This window comes from Scyliorhinus canicula, chromosome 24, assembly GCF_902713615.1.
Source record: "Scyliorhinus canicula chromosome 24, sScyCan1.1, whole genome shotgun sequence".
NCBI classification, from domain to species: domain Eukaryota; kingdom Metazoa; phylum Chordata; class Chondrichthyes; order Carcharhiniformes; family Scyliorhinidae; genus Scyliorhinus; species Scyliorhinus canicula.
The window spans coordinates 9,477,784-9,498,804 of record NC_052169.1 but is presented as its reverse complement, the minus strand read 5'-3'; the positions used below and the strand labels follow the sequence as shown (position 1 = coordinate 9,498,804).

Below are 21,021 nucleotides of genomic sequence, written 5' to 3'. Positions count from 1 at the left end.
CCCATCCGCCCCGAGCGCAGCCTCTTCAACGGCGCAGCATTCTCTCTGTCGGGCACCGGAATTTTGCGCGCACATTCTGAAGTGGTCCTTGAACCCACAACCTTCTGATCCGGTGGCAAGAGGGTATCCACTGATAAGTAACTGCCCTTCCTGTACCATCATGAGCTGAGGGATTTGGCAATGATAATTGAACATGAAGGTCGCAGTGTCGGAGGCCCGTCACAAGCTTATCTGCTCACAGACCAACATCAGATAAGAGCCTTTTTCATTCAAACCGGGGAACTCAAATGCAACAACAGCAATCATTTATGTAGCACCTCTAACAGACTAAAGCTTCCCACAGCATGTCACGGAGGACCGTTCGAACAAAATGTGACACAGAACCACGAAAGGCGGGTGACCAAAGTTTTTGACTGAGAGCATTGAAGACATTCGAGGCTGATTTTGACAGATTTTCGGGTTTGGCAAGGAAGTCAAAGATAAAGGGGAAACAAGGCAGGGAATTTGAATTAAAGCCACAATCAGACGAGGCATTTATTGAATGTCAGAACAGGTCCGATGGGCTGTCTGGCCCACTCCTGTTTCTTTTGACGTTACGGTTTTAATGAGAAGATTGAAAGAGGAGGGAGGGGCAGCGAGGTATAAGAATGGAATCCCAGAGCCTTAGAACACCGCGACCTGGAGGTTCCCCTCCAGGTCACTCGCCACCCTGACTTGGAAATGTATCGGCCGTTCCTTCACTGTCGCTGGGTCAAAATCTTAGAATTCAGGGCAGCACGGTGGCGCAGTGGGTTGGCATTGCAGCCTCTCGGCGCCGAGGTCCCAGGTTCGACCCCGGCTCTGGGTCACTGACCGTGTGGAGTTTGCACATTCCCCCGTGTTTGCGTGGGTTTCGCCCCCACAACCCAAAGATGTGCAGGCTGGGTGAATTGGCCACGCTAAATTGCCCCTTAATTGGAAAAAATGAATTGGGTACTCAAAATTTTAAAGAGAAAAAGAAAATCTTAGAATTCCCTGCCTAAGAGCGCAGTGGATGTACCTACACCACACGGACTGCAGCGGTTCAAGAAGGCGGCAAAAGCACCGGGATAACTAAAGGCACAGCCTCAAGTGGGTGGCACGGTGGTTAGCACTGTTGCTTCACAGCACGTGGGTCCCAGGTTTGATTCCCGGCTTGGGCCACTGCCTGTGAGGAGTCTGCACGTTCTCCCCGTGTCAGCGTTGGTTTTTCTCCGGACGCTCCGGTTTCCCCCGCCAGCCCCGAAAGACGAGCTTGTTAGGTGAATTGGACATTCTGAATTCTCCCTCAGTGTACCCGAACAGGCGCCGGAATGTGGCGACGAGGGGATTTTCACAGTCACTTCATTCCAGTGTTAATGTAAGCCTACTTGCGGCAATAATAAAAATTATTAATTAATGTGAGGAAAGCCTGGAGGCCAGAATTTGGAGAAGTCCTGCTGGAGGTGGGTGTGGTGGTGGTGGTGGTGGGGTGTGTGGGTTGGGGGGGGGGGGGGCAAGGCCATGGAGGGATTTGAAAACCGGGATGAGAATTTTTAAATTGTTGCATCGCAAGATTGGGAGCCAATGTGGGTGAGAGAGCACTGGGTGGCTGGGTCTTGGTGCGAGTAAGGGTAGCCGTGGTTTGCACAGATCGAGAGACTGAAGATTATGGGTGGCCGCTGGCTGCCCGAGCTGAGAGCCAGTGTTACTGTGACGACCCGGGCTCTTTGGCCCATTCCCCACCTGGTTTTTTTAAAGCAGGAGCTGTGGGTTTGTTAAAGCAGACACTTGTGTGTGTTTCACCTGACAAGTCAGGATTGAGGATTGGAACCTGTTGAGGCCTCTGGGTGACATCTCCGTGGCCCACGAGGAAAATGATCATTACAGACACATTAGCAGCACTTCCCGATTAAATGTGAAGTCCTGATGCAATGTCCATAAAACAAGAGATTCAATAAAGGTGGGGGCACCAGTTTAAGTTGCAGTGTGTGATCCTAGATCATTGTGTATTGATTCAGCCAACATTGAATTGTGTGCAAGTACAGTTAATAAGCCGTAACTCATGGCTTCCTGTCTCTGTTTTTCCGCCCTCCCTTCCCTCGCTCTCCGTGCATTAACATCCCTGAACCATAGAACCAATGTCACCTGCAAATGGCCCCTGCACTGGTACCGTGCCTAGTATCAGGCAGTGAATGGCCTCTGTTCTGTGGACCAGCACTGTGAAAAATGAAATGAAAAATGAAATGAAAATGAAAATGGCTTATTGTCACGAGTAGGCTTCAATGAAGTTACTGTGGAAAGCCCCTAGCCGCCACATTCCGGCGCCTGTTCGGGGAAGCTGGTATGGGAATCCAACCGTGCTGCTGGCCTGCCTTGGTCTGCTTTAAAAGCCAGCGATTTAGCCCAGTGTGCTAAACCAGCCCCTTGGTGCCAATGGCCAGAATCCCACGACCAACCCAGTACAGTCTTGCAGTCCTTGGCCCGTCCACTTAGTTTGGATCGACCTGCATTCAGTTAGCGCCGTCAGCATCAAGCGTCCCACGAGGCATTTAGCAGACACAATGGAACACCCAGCCACAAAAGGAGGCTTTCAGACACGCAGCCAAAACCTTGACGAAAGGGGGCGGCCTTTAGGGAACGTGTTTTGGGATGAAAGCGAGGAGGGGGGGAGAGGTTCAGGATTCTGGATCTCGGGCAAGTGGAAACTGGGCCGCCAATGAGGGGCGGATTAAAAATTGGGGGGTGCTCAAGAGGCTGGGATTGGAGGATGGGAAAGGGATTTGAAAAGAGTGGATGTTAACATTGCTTAACCAGGAGCCAATAGGATCATAGAATCCCTACAGTGCAGAAGAAGGCCATTCGGCCCATCGAGTCTCCATCAGCCCCTCCGAAAGAGCACACGACCCAGCCAAACTCCCCCACCCCATCCCCGTAACCCCACCTAATCTCCACATCCCTGGACACCCTGGGCAATTTAGCACGGCCAATCCACCTCACTTGCACTTTGGACTGTGGGAGGAAACCGGAGCACCCGGAGGAAATCTCCGCAGACACGGGGAGAACGTGCAAACTCTGCACAGTCACCCGAGGCCGGAATTGAACCCGGGTCCCTGGCGCTGTGAGACAGCAGTGCTAACCACTGTGCCACTGTGCTGCCCGCCCCCCTTAGTTTTAATAGCCTGGTTCAGGATGCTAGTTATGTGTGGTTTTAATAGAGATCCTGCTTTGGGGTGCTAGTTATGTATGGTGTCGATAGAGACGCTGGAGGCTAGTTATATGTGGTTTATGGGGCATTGTTTGGAATGCTAATTATGTGTAGTTTTATCAGAGAGCCTGGTTTGGAATGCTAGTTATGTGTAGTTTTAATAGAGAGCCTGGTTTGGGTGCTAGTTATGTGTAGTTTCAATAGAGAGCCTGGTTTGGGGGTGCTAGTTATGTGTAGTTTTATTAGAGAGCCTGGTTTAGAATGCTAGTTATGTGTAGTTTTAATAGAGAGCCTGGTTTGGGTGCTAGTTATGTGTAGTTTTATTACAGCGCCTGGTTGCTAGTTATGTATAGTTTAATAGAGAGCCTAGTTTGGAGGTGCTAGTTATGTGTTGTTTTATTAGAGAGCCTGGTTTGGGGTGCTAGTTATGTGTAGTTTTATTAGAGAGCCTGGTTTGGGTGCTAGTTATGTATAGTTTAATAGAGAGCCTAGTTTGGGGGTGCTAGTTATGTATAGTTTAATAGAGAGCCTAGTTTGGGGGTGCTAGTTATGTATAGTTTAATAGAGAGCCTAGTTTGGGGGTGCTAGTTATGTGTAGTTTTATTGGAGATCCTGGTTTGTGGGTGCTAGGTATGTATAGTTTTATTAGAGAGCCTGGTTTGGGTGCTAGTTATGTGTAGTTTTATTAGAGAGCCTGGTTTGGGTGCTAGTTATGTGTAGTTTTATTACAGCGCCTGGTTGCTAGTTATGTGTAGTTTCAATAGAGATCCTGGTTTGGGAGTGCTAGTTATGTGTGGTTTTAATAAAGATCCTGGTTTGGAATGCTGGTTATAGAACATAAGACAGCACAGTACAGGCCCTTCGGCCAACGATGTTGTGCCAACCTTTTATCAAATTATGTGTAGTTTTAATAACGATCCTGGTTTAGGATGCTTGTTGTGTGTGGTTTTAATAGAGAGCCTGGTTGGATGTGTGGTTTTAATAGAGAGCCTGGTTTAGGGTGGGAGTTACGTGTGGTTTTAACGAGAGTAAGGGTGGGTGCTAACGATATACTGTTTTATTTAAAACCGAGATTGACGTGCTGGAATATATGTGGGTTTAATGTAAAACTGTCACCACTGCTACGTGTACTTCAATAATTCCACTTCCAGGCTGCGTTCTTGAACAAAGAGAGAGAGAGATGTGGGGAAATATAATCCTGGTTTACACATATTGCGATCTTGATGCCCTAAAGTGACTGAGATGGGCCACGTGTCAGAGATGGGCCTCCTGCCAAAGGCCAGTGGGAACTGTCTGAGACTTTAGCTGCAATTAATTTCACAGTATTTATCGTTGTCTTCAAGGCTCTCCGCCGAGTTCAGCAGCGGTTCCTGTGTTTGCAGCTCTGGTGAGCGAGCACATCGAACCTTCATCAACTTTAAACTGCAGAATCGGAGCTGGGAGAAAGGGACAGGGTCGGATCTGTCACGACTCGATGGGCCGAATGGCCTCCTTCTGCACTGTAAATTCTATGAGAACTATGAAAACCTCGACGACACCTGTTTAGGGAACCCCACACCATCCATTTGCTTCTCTTCCGAAGCTTGTGGTGTGTCTGAAAATAATCAGCAGCAACTGCCCAGCTCCTGTCCCCGGGATCTGAAACCCATCAATCAGCTGAGGAAGTCGAATATTCTCATCCTTGTTTTAAAATCATTCTTGTGGCTCTCCCCCCCCCCCCCCCCAATCGCTGTACCATCCTCCAGCCTCACAACCCTCCCCGATCTCTAAGCTGCACCAGTTCTGGTCTCTTGCACAACCTCGGGTTCCATCGTCCCTTCATTGAAGACCGTGGCTTCAGCTGCCTGGTACCAAGCCCCCTAACCCACACCACATTTCCCCCCCCCCCCCCCCCCCCCCCCCCCCCCCCCGCCCTCTCTCTCGCTCTCTTCTCTCCTCTCTTTTTCCTCTCTTCTCTCTCTCTCTCTTCTCACCCCTCTCTCTCTCTTTTTCCGCTCTCTTTTTCCTCCCTCTCTTCTCTCTCCCCTCTCTCTCCTCATTTCTTCTCTCTTTCTTTCTCCTCTCGCTTTTTCCCCTCTCTCTTCTCTCCCTCTTCTCTCTTTGTCCCCTCTTTTTCCTCTTTCTCTTCTGTCTCTTTTTCCTCTCTCTCACCTCTCACTTCTCTCTCTCTTTCTCCTTTCTCTTTTTCCTCTCTCTCTCTTTTACCTCTCTCTCCTCCCTCTTCTCTCTCTCTCTCTCTTTTCTCTCTCTCCCCTCTCTCTCTCTCCCTGCTCCTTTAAGAGGCTCCTTAACCCTACCACTTAGATGAAGCCTTTGATCACCTGACCTAACATCTCCATACGTGGCTCAGTGTGAAATGTAAGGCGATTACATTCCTAAGGTGCGCCTCAGAACATTTCAACACCTGAAAGGCGCTATAGGAATGCAAGTTGTTGCAAAATGTTGACAGCCCTCTACGAAACACAGCTCGGGCACTTTTAATATCCTCCCTCACCAGCTCGTTTCAGAGTCCAATGACTCTGCACTCGCGCCGCATGTCAGGCAACCGAGTGCCTATTTCAGGCCGGGTGGGGGGCTGCGGGGGGTGGGGGGCAGGTTGAGTTGGGGGTTGGTAAAGTGGGGACTCTTGTGATGCAGCGGGTAGTGGGCCCTGTCTCTGAGCCCTGGGTTTGAATCTCACTCCAGGACTCGATGGCCGAGGAATATGGCCAAACAAACCGACTATCAAACGGCAAATCATTGCAACACATGTTGCCACAGCAACCGGGCGCCCTGAGTGAATTGTGACACCGCCACCACAAGAGGTCGAATATGGGGCCTGTTTGTCTCTGATAACGCTGCAGTTCCAATTGGAGCCACAGGTGGTGCTCTCTGAGCAAAGTAAAACTTGGCCTCCTTGCAATCGGCGCAAAGTTTAACAAAGAACAAAGAAAAGTACAGCACAGGAAAAGGCCATTCGGCCCTCCAGGCCTGTGACGACCATGCTGCCCATCTAAATTAAAATCTTCTACGCTTCCTGGGTCCGTATCCCTCTCTTCCCATTGTGGTAATACCACTGTATATATATATATGTGTGTGTGTGCCTCTATTAGGGGTTGTACAATAGTACCTGCTATTACAGGTTTGTCGGTAAGCCCCTGCATAGTTTGTCGGTAAGCCCCTGCCGGCTAGCTCCGCCCACAGGGAGCAGTATAAATATCCATGAGGTCTCCTGAGCTGCCATTTTACAGCTCCACTTGAAGGAATAACATCTCACGGTAATAAAGCCTCTTTTGTACCGTTTCGTGTTTCTGTGTGCAATTGTTAGCGCATCACCCATCCTATTCATGTTTTTGTCAAGATGCCCAAAGTCCAAAGATGTGAGGGTTAGGTGGATTGGCCATGCTAAATTGCCCGTAGTGTAAGGTTAATGGGGGGATTGTTGGGTTACGGGTATACGGGTTACGTGGGGTGATCATTGCTCGGCACAACATTGAGGGCCGAAGGGCCTGTTCTGTGCTGTACTGTTCTATGAATTTTCTATGAAATGTCACTATTGTCCCTGCTTCCACCACCTCCTCCGGCAGCGAGTTCCAGGCACCCACTACCCTCTGTGTAAAAAAACTTACCTCGTACATCTCCTCTAAACCCTGCTCTTCGCACCTGAAACCTATGCCCCCTAGTAATTGACCCTCTACACTGGGGAAAAGCCTCTGACTATCCACTCTGCCTATGCACCTCATAATTTTGTGGACAATCTCGGATTCCCGGCCAGCGCTGTTTGCAGGCGGGTTGAGGTGATTGAAGGACGCACAGTGCGAGAGATCAAAAGGAATTTTAAAGATGTCCGCCTCGGCCTCTCGAGCCAGTCCTTCGTATTGGTGCTGTTGTTCCGCACGGCCCTCTAATCGGTGGGGATCTGACACGCGAGCTGCGTCTGAGGGATGTTTTATCGATTTTAAGTTGTGGCTCACTGGGTAACATCCCTGTGTCTGAGTGAGTAGGTTGTGACTCCCAGGCGCACTCCAGAGGCGTGAGCACAACCCTCATGGCTGAGGCTCCGTGCAGCATGAGGGAGTGCTGCCGTGTTGGAGGTGGCATCTTTTGGATGAGGCATTAAGCTACGGCCCCTCTCTGCCCCCTCGGGTGGACCCCCAGAACCATCGTGAGGAAGAGACATGAAGTTCTCCTTGGTGTGCTGGGGATGATTTGTGAATTATGCAATCACTACAGGGCAGAAGTGGGCCATTCAGCCCGTCGAGCCTGCATCAACCCTCTGAAAGAGAGCGCCCTACCTCGGCCCACGCCCCAGCCCAATCCACATAACCCCCATTTGGGCAGCAGGAGGCAATTTAGCAATGGCCAATCCACCTAACCTGCACATCTTTGGACTTGTGGGAGGAAACCGGAGCACCCGGAGGAAACCCACGCAGACACGGGGAGAACGTACAAACTCCACACAGTCGCCCGAGGTCGGTATTGAACCCGGGTCCCTGGTGCTATGAGACAGCAGCATTAACCATTGTGCCACCCCAAATTTATCCCCCAAAAACATTTTGAAACGGTGGATTATCTCGTTATTGTTTGTGGAATCTTGCTGTGCAAAAATTGACTGCTAAAATATTAGCAGTGACTACTGTTTTAGAGTTGGATTTAGATTTATTGTCACATCTACCGAGGTACAGTGAAAAATATTGTTCTGCATACAATCCAGACAGATAGTTCCATACATGAAAAGCATAGGACATACATAAATACACTATGTAAATACATAGACATCGGGTGAAGAATACAGGAGTGTAGTGCTACTCAGTAGAGAAGATGTGTGGAGAGATCTGTTCAGTCCATAAGAGGGTCATTCAGGAGTCTGATAACAGCGGGGAAGAACATAGAACATAGAACAGTACAGCACAGAACAGGCCCTTCGGCCCTCAATGTTGTGCCGAGCCATGATCACCCTACTCAAACCCACGTATCCACCCTATACCCGTAACCCAACAACCCCCCCCTTAACCTTACTTTTATTAGGACACTACGGGCAATTTAGCATGGCCAATCCACCTAACCCGCACATCTTTGGACTGTGGGAGGAAACCGGAGCACCCGGAGGAAACCCACGCACACAGGGGGAGGACGTGCAGACTCCACACAGACAGTGACCCAGCCGGGAATCGAACCTGGGACCCTGGAGCTGTGAAGCATTTATGCTACCCTGCTGCCCCTTTGAAGCTGTTTTTGAACCTGTTAGTGCGTGTTCTCAGACTCCTGTATCTCCTGCCCGATGGAAGAGAGAATAACCCGGGTGGGAGGTGGTCTTTGATTATGCCGCCCGCTTTCCCAAGGCAGCGGGAGGTGTAGTCGGAGTCGATGGGTGAGAGGCGGGTTTGCCTGATGGACTGGGCTTCACAACACTCAATTGGTTACGAAGTGTGCTTCCGGATGCCCCAGCTGTTGTGAATGTTGGGGTATGAATGAAGGCTTCCTTCAATTATCCTTGCATTCAGTACCTACCGCCACATAATTTCTGCCGCGGTGTTCGGGATTTTGGTTGGTTTTATTTGCGGCTCCCAATGGGCTCCATTTCACTGAAACAAGAAACAGAAATAGAAAGGGGCATCAGCAGGACCAAGGGAAGCCCTTGCTGTGTTGGGTCGGGAGGGAATGATGAGATGATACCAAAGTGCAGTGAGAGAAACGTGATGGTGGCCCGCGAGATGGAAGACAGGACTGAGGGGACGCGAGGAACTCCGCGGCCATTGGAGCCTGAGGAACAGAATGATGAGGAAGAGTGGGTCCGCACTTGAAACTCTTTGTGGATGACACGGTATTTTTAAAGCAACCTTTTAACATTGTAAATTTTACCATTTGATTCTCCTCAGAACAATACTGAGATAACCCGAGATTCTAAATGTCCTACAGATTTTATTTACAAGAGTCCCTTCATTCCTTGAATCTTTCCTCCTGTATTGTTCACACCATTAAAACCTCCTGGCTGGGTGAGGGGGCGAAACGTGCCCTGCGCTCGGACTGGTAAGGATTGAGGAGACATCGCTCCTCATGGAAACCCTTCTGCCTCTTTTGTGTTACAGGGACGCCAGTAAACCGGATCCCCATCATGGCGAAGCAGGTGTTAGACTTGTACATGTTGTATAAGCTGGTCACGGAGAAGGGCGGACTGGTGGAAGTCATCAACAAGAAGATTTGGCGGGAAATCACAAAAGGCCTCAACTTACCTACCTCAATAACCAGCGCGGCCTTTACACTCAGGACTCAGTAAGTAGCAGCCACTCTGCCTGACCGCCACCAATGCTGCTGGTCCGTCTAGACCGCGCAGAGAATCCCTTCGGCCCATCGAGTCTGTGCCGTTCAAACACAACCCCTTAATTATTCCAACACTTGGCCCATTGCCTTGTCCTCGCGAGTGCATGTCCAAATACTTCTTGAATGTTATGAGGGTCTCTTGGGATAATAAAGGGACCACCCTTTCAGGCAGCGAGTTCCAGACTCCCACCACTTGCTCCATGTCGCTTGAGTCCCCTTTGACCAGTGGCGCGGCATCCAGCTGTGTCTGTCGCTTGGCCAAAGAGGAGGGAGCGGAGAGGGGGGGGGGGGCGGTAGTTGAGACAGGCTCAGCAGGCACAGGGGAGCACCATCAGCTCTAAGGTCCTCCTGCCAAGTCGCACCCCAGCCTAACTTGCGCGTCCATCGGCCTTCATCGAAACCGGGTCAAAACCCTGGAAGCCACTTCCTGACAGCACTGGAGGAGCGCCTACACCTGGAGGACAGCAGCGCTTTCCAGAAGGTTGCTCACCCCCACCTACACAAAGGCAGCTCAGGATAGGCCTCAAAAGCTGGCTTTGCCAGATCTGCTTACATCCCAAGAGATCATTTTTCTTTCCAATATTTTCTTTTTCAAATGACTTCTAGAGAGAGAAATGTTGAGCATCCAACAGATATTGTTGAGGTTGGAGGGTGTGGGATGGGTAGTCTCGACAGTATGACTCCCGGCCAACCCAGGGGAGCTGGGCCTGTCAACAAAACTCTTATTCTCTCCCATGATGCATGTCCTCCGCTTAAGAGAAGGGGGGTTTTATTTCTGAGAAAAGGGGTATTTGTATGAGCCAGCGCTCCCACGGAGGGAGTCACGGTCGCGGAGAGTGTTCAGCGGGCACCTGACAAAGAATTAGCATCTTGGGAGAGAAGAGGGAAGAAAACAGCCAATGGGAAGAAACGCAAGAGATCAAGAGAGAGGATGAAGAGGAGACTAACCAGGGTGTTTCCAGGACTGGGAAATTGCAGTTACCGGGCGAGATTGGATAGGCTGGGGCCGTTCTCCTTGGAAAAACAGAGGCTGAGGGGAGATTTAATTCAGATGTGCAAAACTGCAAGGGGGCCAGGATAAGGTGGATACGGGAAGGGCCTAGTTACTTTAGCAGAGAGGTCAGAGTTGAGAGGGGCACAGTTTTGAAGTGATTGATTGAAGGCGTAGAGGGGAGACGAGGAAATTGTTTTCACCCGGAGGGTTGTGGAAGGTCATAGAATTTACAGTGCAGAAGGAGGCCATTCGGCCCATCGAGTCTGCACCGGCTCCTGGAAAGAGCACCCTACCCAAGGTCAACACCTCCACCCTATCCCATAACCCAGTAACCCCACCCAACACTAAGGGCAATTTTGGACACTAAGGGCAATTTATCATGGCCAATCCACCTAACCTGCACATCTTTTGGACTGTGGGAGGAAACCGGAGCACCCGGAGGAAACCCACGCAGACACGGGGAGGATGTGCAGACTCCGCACAGACAGTGGCCCAAGCCGGAATCGAACCCGGGACCCTGGAGCTGTGAAGCAATTGTGCTAACCACTATGCTACCGTGCTGAACTCACTGTCTGAAAGTGCTGCCTGAGGAGACTTGGGGAGTTCCTGCGGTCCATCTTGTAGATGGTACACACGACTGCCGCTGTACGTTGGCGGTGGAGGGAGTGAATGTTTGTGGATGGGGTGCCGGTCAAGTAGGATTGCCAACAGAGAACCAGAGAAATGTGTGCCCAGCGACCATGCCCACGTTTCCAAACTGGTAAGACAGGGTGAGACAGCAGTGGGGGAGCAGAGTAGGCATTTGTGCAGGATCAACATGAACTTGGTTGGGCCACACAGTGTGCTTCCCTGTTGTGATGCTCCTACATTCGGATGACAAACCGGGACAAGAGCATTTCAGTGGGAATCTACGATACCGTTTGTACGTTTTTAGCCTGACTACATTATCTCAAACTGGCCTTATTTCAGAGATGATCCTCAGGATACAAACCTCGCTTGATGCCACTTTTGAGTCGCAGAATAAGGGGCTGCTCTATTTAAGATGGATTTGAGGAAGTATTTCTTTTCCCGAAGAGTCTTTGGAATTCCTTACCCCAGGAAGCTGTGGAGGCCGAGTCCTTGAAAATTTTCATGGCAGAGGTCAATAGGTTTTTAATCAGTGGGGGAATTGAGGGTTGCGGGAAGAAAGTGGGAATGCGGACTTACAAAATACTGGACAATCTCAGCAGGCCTGACAGCATCTGCCGCGAGAGTTGGGAGCTAACGTTCCGAGTCAGGATGACTCTTTGGCTAAGCTTAGTGAGTGTCAGATCAGCCATGATCTTATGAAATGGCAGAGCAGGCTCGAAGGGCTGAATGGCCTACCCTTGGTCATATTTCTTACGGTCTACCTTGTATTATTTATTACAAAGTGACTCCAGTGCACAGAAGGCCATGTAATGTGTGTCCCTTTGTCCCCACCTGCAGGTACATGAAATACCTCTACCCCTATGAATGTGAAAAGCAATCACTCAGCTCTCCCACCGAGCTCCAGGCAGCAATTGACAGCAACAGGCGGGAAGGCAGGAGACCCAGCTACAGCTCAGCTCTCTTTGGCTACTCTCCGAGCTCGGCGACCGCCCTTCTGTCCCCTGCCAAGGTCCACTTGTCGTCTATGAATGTTCCCACCTCCAACGGTACCCACCTCTCTCCGGGGCTGTCCATCAAAAAAGGTAAGCGGGGTTTCCTGACCGAGTGATCACCTTCCCATGTTTGGATCGTTCCTGCAATGGCCCGATTGTATCCAAAGCCAGCACTTGCGAGCCTTGGCTCCCCAACGTCTCTTTAACCTCCTCAGCCCCTACGACCTCCATTCCTGGCGCCTTGCGCATCGTCAGATGTCATCGCTGTGCCATTGGCGGCCGTGCTCCCAGCTGCCTGGCGCCTAAGGTCCGGATTTCCCTCCTTAAATCTGTTTCTCCACCTCTCCCTTCTCCTTTAAGACTCCTTTAGAAAACCTACCAAACCTCTGGTACCGTCCCAGCATGTCCTCGGTGATAAGTTTTGTCTGATTCATGCTCCATGATATTAAAAATGCTACAAAAGTGTAATTAGGGGAGGAGATGGCATAGTCGTATTGTCCTGGACTAACAATCCAGGGACTCAGGGCAAGATCTGGGGCCCAAGTTCAAGATGGCAAATGGTGAAATTTGAATTCAATAAAACAAAAATCTGGAATTTAAAGATGACCATGAAACCATTGTGGTAAAAACCCATCTGCTTCACTAATGTCCTTCAGGGAAGGAAATCTGTCATCCTTACCCGGTCTGGCCTACATGTGACTCCAGACCCCGCAGCAAGGTGGTTGACTCTCAAATGCCCTCTGAAATGGATAGTTAGGGGTGGGCAATAAATGCGGGTCCAGCCAGCGATGCCCACATCCCTTAATTGAATTTAAAGAAGGGGCTGGTTTAGCTCACAGGGCTAATCGCTGGCTTTTAAAGCAGACCAAGCAGGCCAGCAGCACGGTTCGATTCCCGTACCAGCCTCCCCGGACAGGCGCCGGAATGTGGCGACTAGGGGCTTTTCACAGTAACTTCATTGAAGCCTACTTGTGACAATAAGCGATTTTCATTTTCATTTCATTTTGAATCCAATTCTATGCCCACACCTAGTTATGCACTAAGGCAGCTGTTTCCAAAGCTGGTCATTCCTGGAGCAGGTCACTAGTCTGTCGGCAGAGGGCTTATAGCTTGAGAGGGGGGTCCCACTCCACATCAAGCGTGGTTGACCAGGAGTCTCACCTGCTCTTACTGCTATCCATTTGCCTGTTTGGAAGGATTTTTCGGGTTGGCGCACTCAACCTGTTTGACCGCATTATGAACGCACCTTCCCATGGCCGTCAAGTCCTGGGATGGGACTAGATGCTTCTCATAGAATTTACAGTGCAGAAGGAGGCCATTCGGCCCATCGAGTCTGCACCGGCTCTTGGAAAGAGCACCCTACCCAAGGTCAACACCTCCACCCTATCCCCATAACCCAGTAACCCCACCCAACACTAAGGGCAATTTTGGATACTGAGGGCAATTTATCATGGCCAATCCACCTAACCTGCACATCTTTGGACTGTGGGAGGAAACCGGAGCACCCAGAGGAAACCCACGCACACACGGGGAGGATGTGCAGACTCCACACAGACAGTGACCCAAGCTGGAATCGAACCTGGGACCCTGGGGCTGTGAAGCAATTGTGCTATCCACAATGCTACCGTGCTGCCCTGGTTCAGAGGCAGAGATGCTACCTAGTGTGCCATAGGACCTCCGCAAAAGTATGTGGTCAAATGGTCAAAAATTAGGTCCAACTTCCCTTTAATCTTTCATGTCCACAGTTCACTGTGAATTGGTCATTTGGGGCTTTAATGAATGTTCCGTGTGCCTTTCACATTGAGCTGAGGAATTGGCTTGAGCCATGTCACTACGAAGTTGCCAGGACCCTCGAGGTTGGGATCCTACAAACCTTGGGCAGAGTTTTACTGAGTTTCCATTGGTTGGTTAGCTGCTTCTTCGAGGTCACATGAGGCTACCATGTCATCCACCGACCGCCCTTACCAGCGGTGAGGAGAGGGATCCCTCCATTGCGCCTCCACCTCGATGTTAACTCTTATTGAAAAAAGACATTTATACATAACACCTTTCATAATGTCACAAAGCACGTTGCAACCAATTAAGTACTTTTTAAAAATAAATTTAGAGTACCCAATTCACAAAGGGGCAATTTAGCGTGGCCAATCCACCTGACCTGCACATCTTTGGGTTGTGGGGGGGCGAAACCCACGCAAACACGGGGAGAATGTGCAAATGCCACATCAAACTCCACACGGTCAGTGACTCAGAGCTGGGATCGAACCTGGGACCGAGGCAGCAGTGCTAACCCACTGCACCACCGTGCTGCCCAATGAAGTACTTTTTGAGGTCTAGTGCATTTGTAACATAAGGAACACAGCGGCCAATGAGAGTACAGAAAGCTGAATCCTGTTTTTGTGATATTGGCGAAGGCATAAATTTTGAGGCGAGACAGTAGGGGAGGATTCTCTTGGTCTTCTATGAATCGAACACAACGCGATCTTTGATATCCACTCAGGAGGATTGTTTAATAATAATAATAGAATACAGAATGTCAGAATACTGGAGGGAGATAGAGAACCTAGTGGAGAGGTACAGCAACAACAATCTCGCCCTCAATGCCAGCAAAACTAAAGAGCTGGTCATTGACTTCATGAAGCAAAGTACTGTACACACCCCTGTCAGCATCAACGGGGCCGAGGTGGAGATGGTTAGCAGTTTCAAACTCCTAGGGGTGCATATCTCCAAAAATCTGTCCTGGTCCACCCACGTCGATGCTACCACCAAGAAAGCACAACAGCGCCTATACTTCCTCAGGAAACGGAGGAAAATCGGCATGTCCACATTATCCCTTACCACCTTTTACAGATGCATCATAGAAAGCATCCTATCTGACTGCATCACAGCCTGGTATGGCAACTGCTCGGCCCAGGACCGCAAGAAACTTCAGAGAATCGTCAACACAGCCCAATCCATCACGTGAACCTGCCTCCCATCCATTGACTCGATCTACACCTCCCGCTGCCTGGGGAAAGCGGGCAGCATAATCAAAGACCCTCCCACCCAGCTTACTCACCCTTCCAACTACTTCCATTGGGCAGGAGATACAAAAGTCTGAGAACACGCATGAACAGACTCAAAAACAGCTTCTTCCCCGCTGTTACCAAACTCCTAAATGACCCTCTTATGGACTGACCTCATTAACACTACACCCCTGTATGCTTCATCCGATGCCAGTGCTTATGTAGTTACATTGTATACCTTGTGTTGCCCTATCATGTATTTTCTTTTATTCCCTTTTCTTCCCATGTACTTATTGATGTGTTGAGCTGCTCGCAGAAAAATACTTTTCACTGTACCTCGGTACACGTGACAATAAACAAATCCAATCCAATCCAATAATCTTTGTTATTGTCACAAGTAGGCTTACATTAACACTGCAATGAAGTTACTGTGAAAAGCCCCTAGTCGCCACATTCCGGCGCCTGTTCGGATAGACTAGAGAACTCAGAATGTCGGAGAATTCAGAATGTCCAATTCACCTAACAAGCACATCTTTTGGGACAAGTGGGAGGAAACCGGAGCACCCGGAGGAAAGTGACGGGGAGAATGTGCAGACTCCAAGTCGGGAATCGTACCCAGGTCTCTGGCGCTGTGAAGCAACAGTGCTAACCACTGTGCTGCCGTGCCGCCCGGGACATCTCATTCGGAATAGCAGTAGCACCCTGATGGTGTAGCGCTTCTTCAGCACAGCCCTGAACATTACACTCCACTCGCTGGAGTGGACCCTGAACCCATCACCCCTCACTGAAAGGCGAGTGCATTGACGGTGCTAGATTATAGACTTCAGAGCTGATGCGATAAGGAATGTAGTTCCTGGCTTACAGATTGTTGGAATAACATTAGTACCAAAAGCTTCCCCCTGTACAGTCCAGCTCCGATAGGCAGCATTGTAGCCATTCCCAATCACTCAGTTCCAATCATTATTGTCTGCTGTTCCATTTGTGTGTGTGTGTTATTCTAGTCTTGGGTCACTAAAACCTGCTGCCCTCAGAACGGTTATCTACATCGGAGTAAAGTGCATTTTTTTTTTGGAAAAGGGCATGAAGGAATGTATCCTGTTCTGTGAAAATGTTAGGAATGTATCCATTGATGCTTTGAGGTGCTGGTACATTGTCCACAAACGGTTGTGAGGGTTGGCGATTAAGAGGAAGAGAGGGTCATGGGTAACACTGAACCAATCGGACTGGCGCGTTCCAGGCCCGACCGACTGAGCCAGTCAGACTAGAGTGTTCTCTGTGACACTGAGCCGACCCAGGCTGGAATGTTCCTAATGAAAATGAGCCAATCAGACTGGAGGATTCCAGGGGAAAATGAGCCAATCAGGCTGGAGGATTCCAGGGGAAAATGAGCACAATCAGACTGGAGGATTCCAGGGGAAAATGAGCACAATCAGACTGGAGGATTCCAGGTGAATATGAGCCAATCAGACTGGAGCAATCCAGTGTACTGAACCTTGTGACGTGGGGGGGGATGTTTAATGGTTTTAGTAGCCCTAAAATGAGGCTTAGAGGATTGCCCGATGCAGAGAATAGAACGGGTTGGCCAGGGGTGGAGTGTGTACAACCGTTGAGGAGCCTCTGATTGTCAGATGGCTACACAGCTGTGTCAGGGATCCCGTGCTCCACCTCCTGCCCATTTCCCACCAGCTCTTCGCGATGCTTTCTCAAAGTGCCGGGTACTGCGGACCCCGACAGAGTATGAATCCAGCGAACCCGGGTATTTCCCACACGACAGGAGAGCTTCGAATTCCTCTCAGCTCATTTCTTTGCCTCGGCTGCTCGCCGTTCAGTGTTTCAGCTACCAGCATAGTTTCCATATCTGGTCCGAGTGGGTTTCGCAAGCATTTTGCAGATCAGTTACAGCTGTACTTCCCTTTGATCTTTCTGATAATCCCCTTAATCCCCCCTTTTGTTTCCTATTTATCTTCCGTTCTTTTAGAACCTTTTTTTATCTGATCAAATGCGTTGGCCCTTTTCACCCTGGTTACAGACGAGATAAAGTCTGTGACAGAGCGGATGGGCACATTAAGCCTGTCCATGAAAACGATGCAGTGCGGGAGGAGGCCATTTGGTCCATCGAGCTTGTACTAGTTATTTTGAAGAGTAATCCAGCAAATCCTACTCCCAACGCTCTTTTCCCATATTCCCACAGATTTTGCTCCTTCAAGTATTTATCAAAGTCGCTTTTCAGAAAGCCAGTATGGAATCTATTTTGATCAAAAGTGGCTTCTAGATCACGATTAATAATAATCTTTATTAGTGTCACAAGTAGGCGAACATGGACTGTGGGAGGAAACCGGAGCACCCGGAGGAAACCCACGCAGACACGGGGAGAACGTGCAAACTCCACACAGTTACCCGAGGCCAGAATCGAACCCAGGTCTCCGGCACCATCAGGCAGCAGTGCTAACCACTGTGCCACCGTGCTGCCCCTTTCATTTATTCCACCCCAATCTTTCATGATTTTGAGAACCTCCGTTGAAACTCCTCGTGGCCTTAACTGTCCTTAAGAGGACAGCTCTGAATGCCCCCACCTTCAATCCCTGTTCCTCACTGAGTTCGGATTAAGCAGTTGTCGAGCTACTGCCACTAGCCTTGGCTGCAAGTGCTAATTCTGTTTTAATTGTATGTAAGTGGTGGGGGTCAACTAGGCAGTCACATAGAACATAGAACAGTACAGCACAGAACAGGCCCTTCGGCCCTCAATGTTGTGCCGAGCCATGATCACCCTACTCAAACCCACGTATCCACCCTAAACCCGTAACCCAACAACCCCCCCCTTAACCTTACTTTTTAGGACACTACGGGCAATTTAGCATGGCCAATCCATCTAACCCGCACATCTTTGGACTGTGGGAGGAAACCGGAGCACCCGGAGGAAACCCACGCAGACACGGGGAGGATGTGCAGACTCCGCACAGACAGTGACCCAGCCGGGAATCGAACCTGGGACCCTGGAGCTGTGAAGCATTTATGCTAACCACCATGCTACCATGCTGCCCTGTCACGTGAGGCCTCTGTAAACAGATTGTGGATACTAATGACATCAAGCGATTTGGGGGTAGTAAGGAAAAATGGTGTCAAGGGAGAGGATCAGCCATGATCCATTTGAATGGCAGAGCAGGCTCGATGGACCTGAATGGCCAAGACCTGCTCCGCAGTCCCTATCTCGTATAGACACAGAATGCAACTCTGCATATTCAGCTTAGGAGGTGCATGCATGTAATGTGTAACTCTGCAACTAAATAGACATGCAAAGATTGCCTCCAGTTCTGTCCTTCACCATCGGACCCTCTGGAGTAGGACAATAATTCCCAATCCCGCTCAGTCTCTGCTATGCTAGAAAGGGGTCCTGATTTGACTGTAAGGCACCTTTGAAATTAAATTCTGCAAGTTGCTATATAAATGCAAGTCTTTGTGTTAGTTCAAGGGATGGGATTGGATGTCATCGGATTGCGTGAACTCGCATTCACGTGGCATCATAATGATAATCTTTATTAGAGTCACAAGTAGACTTACATTAACACTGCAATGAAGTTACTGTGAAAAGCCCCCCAATCGCCACATTCCGGCGCCTGTTCGGGAACACTGAGGGAGAATTCAGAATGTCCAATTCGCCTAACAAGCACGTCTCTCGGGACTTGTGGGAGGAAACCGGAGCACCCGGAAGAAACACACGCAGACATTGCTTGGGCAATGAATTCGATCTAAAGTGTAGTCATTGTTACTGTGGCGCCTGTACGCACAGCAAGATCCCACAATCAGCATTGATGTCCTTTTTATTGATGTTCAATGTAAACATTGATCAGGACACTAAGGAGAGCTCAGTTTCTTGATTCCGGAAGACGGAACTTCTGGCAGAACTTCTGTCTGTGTGGAGTCTGCACGTCCTCCCCCTGTGTGCGTGGGTTTCCTCCGGGTGCTCCGGTTTCCTCCCACAGTCCAAAGATGTGCGGGTTAGGTGGATTGGCCATGTTAAATTGCCCGTAGTGTCCTAACAAATGTAAGGTTAAGGGGGGGGTTGTTGGGTTACGGGTATAGGGTGGATATGTGGGTTTGAGTAGGGTGATCATGGCTCGGCACAACATTGAGGGCCGAAGAGCCTGTTCTGTGCTGTACTGTTCTATATGTTCTATGTTCTAAAGCACTCCCTCGGTACTGCATTGGGAGAGCCGGCCTGGATATGGATGCAAAGCTCTGGAATGGACTAATAATAATAATCTTTTATTGTCACAAGTATGAAGTTACTGTAAAAAGCCCCTAGTCGCCACATTCCGGCCCCTGTTCGGGTAAGCTGGTACGGGGATTGAACCCGCGATGCTGGCCTTATTCTGCATCACATACCAGCTGTCCAGCCCACTGAGCTAAATGTTTCCCATCGAACTAGACTAAACTAGAACCCGGACTTCCTGATTTACAGAAACAGGAGTTGGCCATTCAACCCGTCTAGCCTGTCCCACCATACAGTGAGAACGCAGCTGACCTGTGACCTAACTCCACAAGCCCATCTCGCCCCCGTGTCCCTAAATACCTTTGGCTACCAAAAATTCTTGTCAACCCCATGTTTTAAAAATGGAACAATTGATCTCGCATCAATTGCCGTTTCGGGGAAGGAGCGTTCCGAATTTCCATCATCCGATGGGTGAAGAATGTTTCCTAACTTCACTGGAAAAGGTCCTGGCTCTCATTTTAAAACTCTGCCCTCCTGGTCCGAGAATCCCGAGCCAGGAAAATTGGTGAAATCCACCTTCCAAATCCGTAACCGTCTAGAGGGACAAGGGGAGCAGACACACGGGAACCCCACCCTCTGGAGGTTCCCCTCCAAGCCACCCACCACCCTGACTTGGAAATGTATCGCCGTTCCTTTACTGGTTTAGCTCAACAGGCTAAATCGCTGGCTTTTAAAGCAGACCAAGGCAGGCCAGCAGCACGGTTCGATTCCCGTACCAGCCTCCCCGAACAGGCGCCAGAATGTGGCGACTAGGGGCTTTTCACAGTAACTTCATCGAAGCCTACTTGTGACAATAAGCGATTTTCATTTCATTTCACCCTATTTATTTGCCTTAATACCATCGACTGGTCAGAGGGTTACAGCACAGAAGAAGGCCATTCTGTCTGTCTTTCCATGCTGGCCCTTTGTGAGAGCAACTCATCTCGTTCCACTCCGGAAAGGCACAATCGAACCCGCCTCCTCCACGCTCTCAGACAGTGCGTTGCAGACCCTAACCACTCGGTGTGTGGAAAAGTATTTCTTCTGGTCGTCATTACTTTGTCAGCCAATGGAATTTATGTATTTACAGCGCAGAAGGAGGCCATTCGGCCCATCGAGTCCGCACCGGCCCTTCGAGAGAGTGCCTACTCAGGAGCGCCCTCTGGTTCTCCATTCATTCCTCAATGGTTTCTCCTTAACCGCTCTGAATCTCTTGGCAGGCGAGAGGTGGCAGATGCGAGGGTGTCACCCGTTAACGAGGGGCTGACAACTTAATGCTGCTGTGTGATTAATGGTGGATTGTCCATTTATCCTGGGCCCTGACTCTGCCTGTGCGGCATTTTTTTTTTTCCTTCTTCTTCAGAGGACGCCTGCTCTTTGACGCCAAGCCGAATCCACGTCCCGTTGGCCCAGGGGGGCCACCATTCTGCCGCCCAGGCCATCACGCTGGAGCAGCTGAGGGGAAAGCTGGAGAGCGGGGAGCCGGCCGAGAAGAGGATGGCCAGATTCGCCGAGGGGCGGCAGCGCCTGATGCAGCAGGCCCTACAGCAGAACCTCTTCGCCATGGCGACCCACGTGCCTATGAGCATCAAAATCAATGGGAAAGGTGAGGCCTGGTTTGGGGGGGGGGGGGGGGGGGGGGGGGGGGG

The 21,021-nt window shown here is 50.0% G+C and overlaps 1 protein-coding gene across 1 annotated transcript in view; it reads left to right on the top strand.

Annotated features, from left to right (window-relative positions):
- LOC119956748 (AT-rich interactive domain-containing protein 3B-like) overlaps positions 1–21,021 on the top strand; it is a 184,461-nt gene that overhangs the window by 159,576 nt on the left and 3,864 nt on the right. Inside the window, 3 exon segments of the mRNA XM_038784098.1 lie at positions 9,274–9,457; positions 11,967–12,211; positions 20,736–20,978. Of these exon segments, the coding sequence (XP_038640026.1) occupies positions 9,274–9,457; positions 11,967–12,211; positions 20,736–20,978 (672 nt within the window).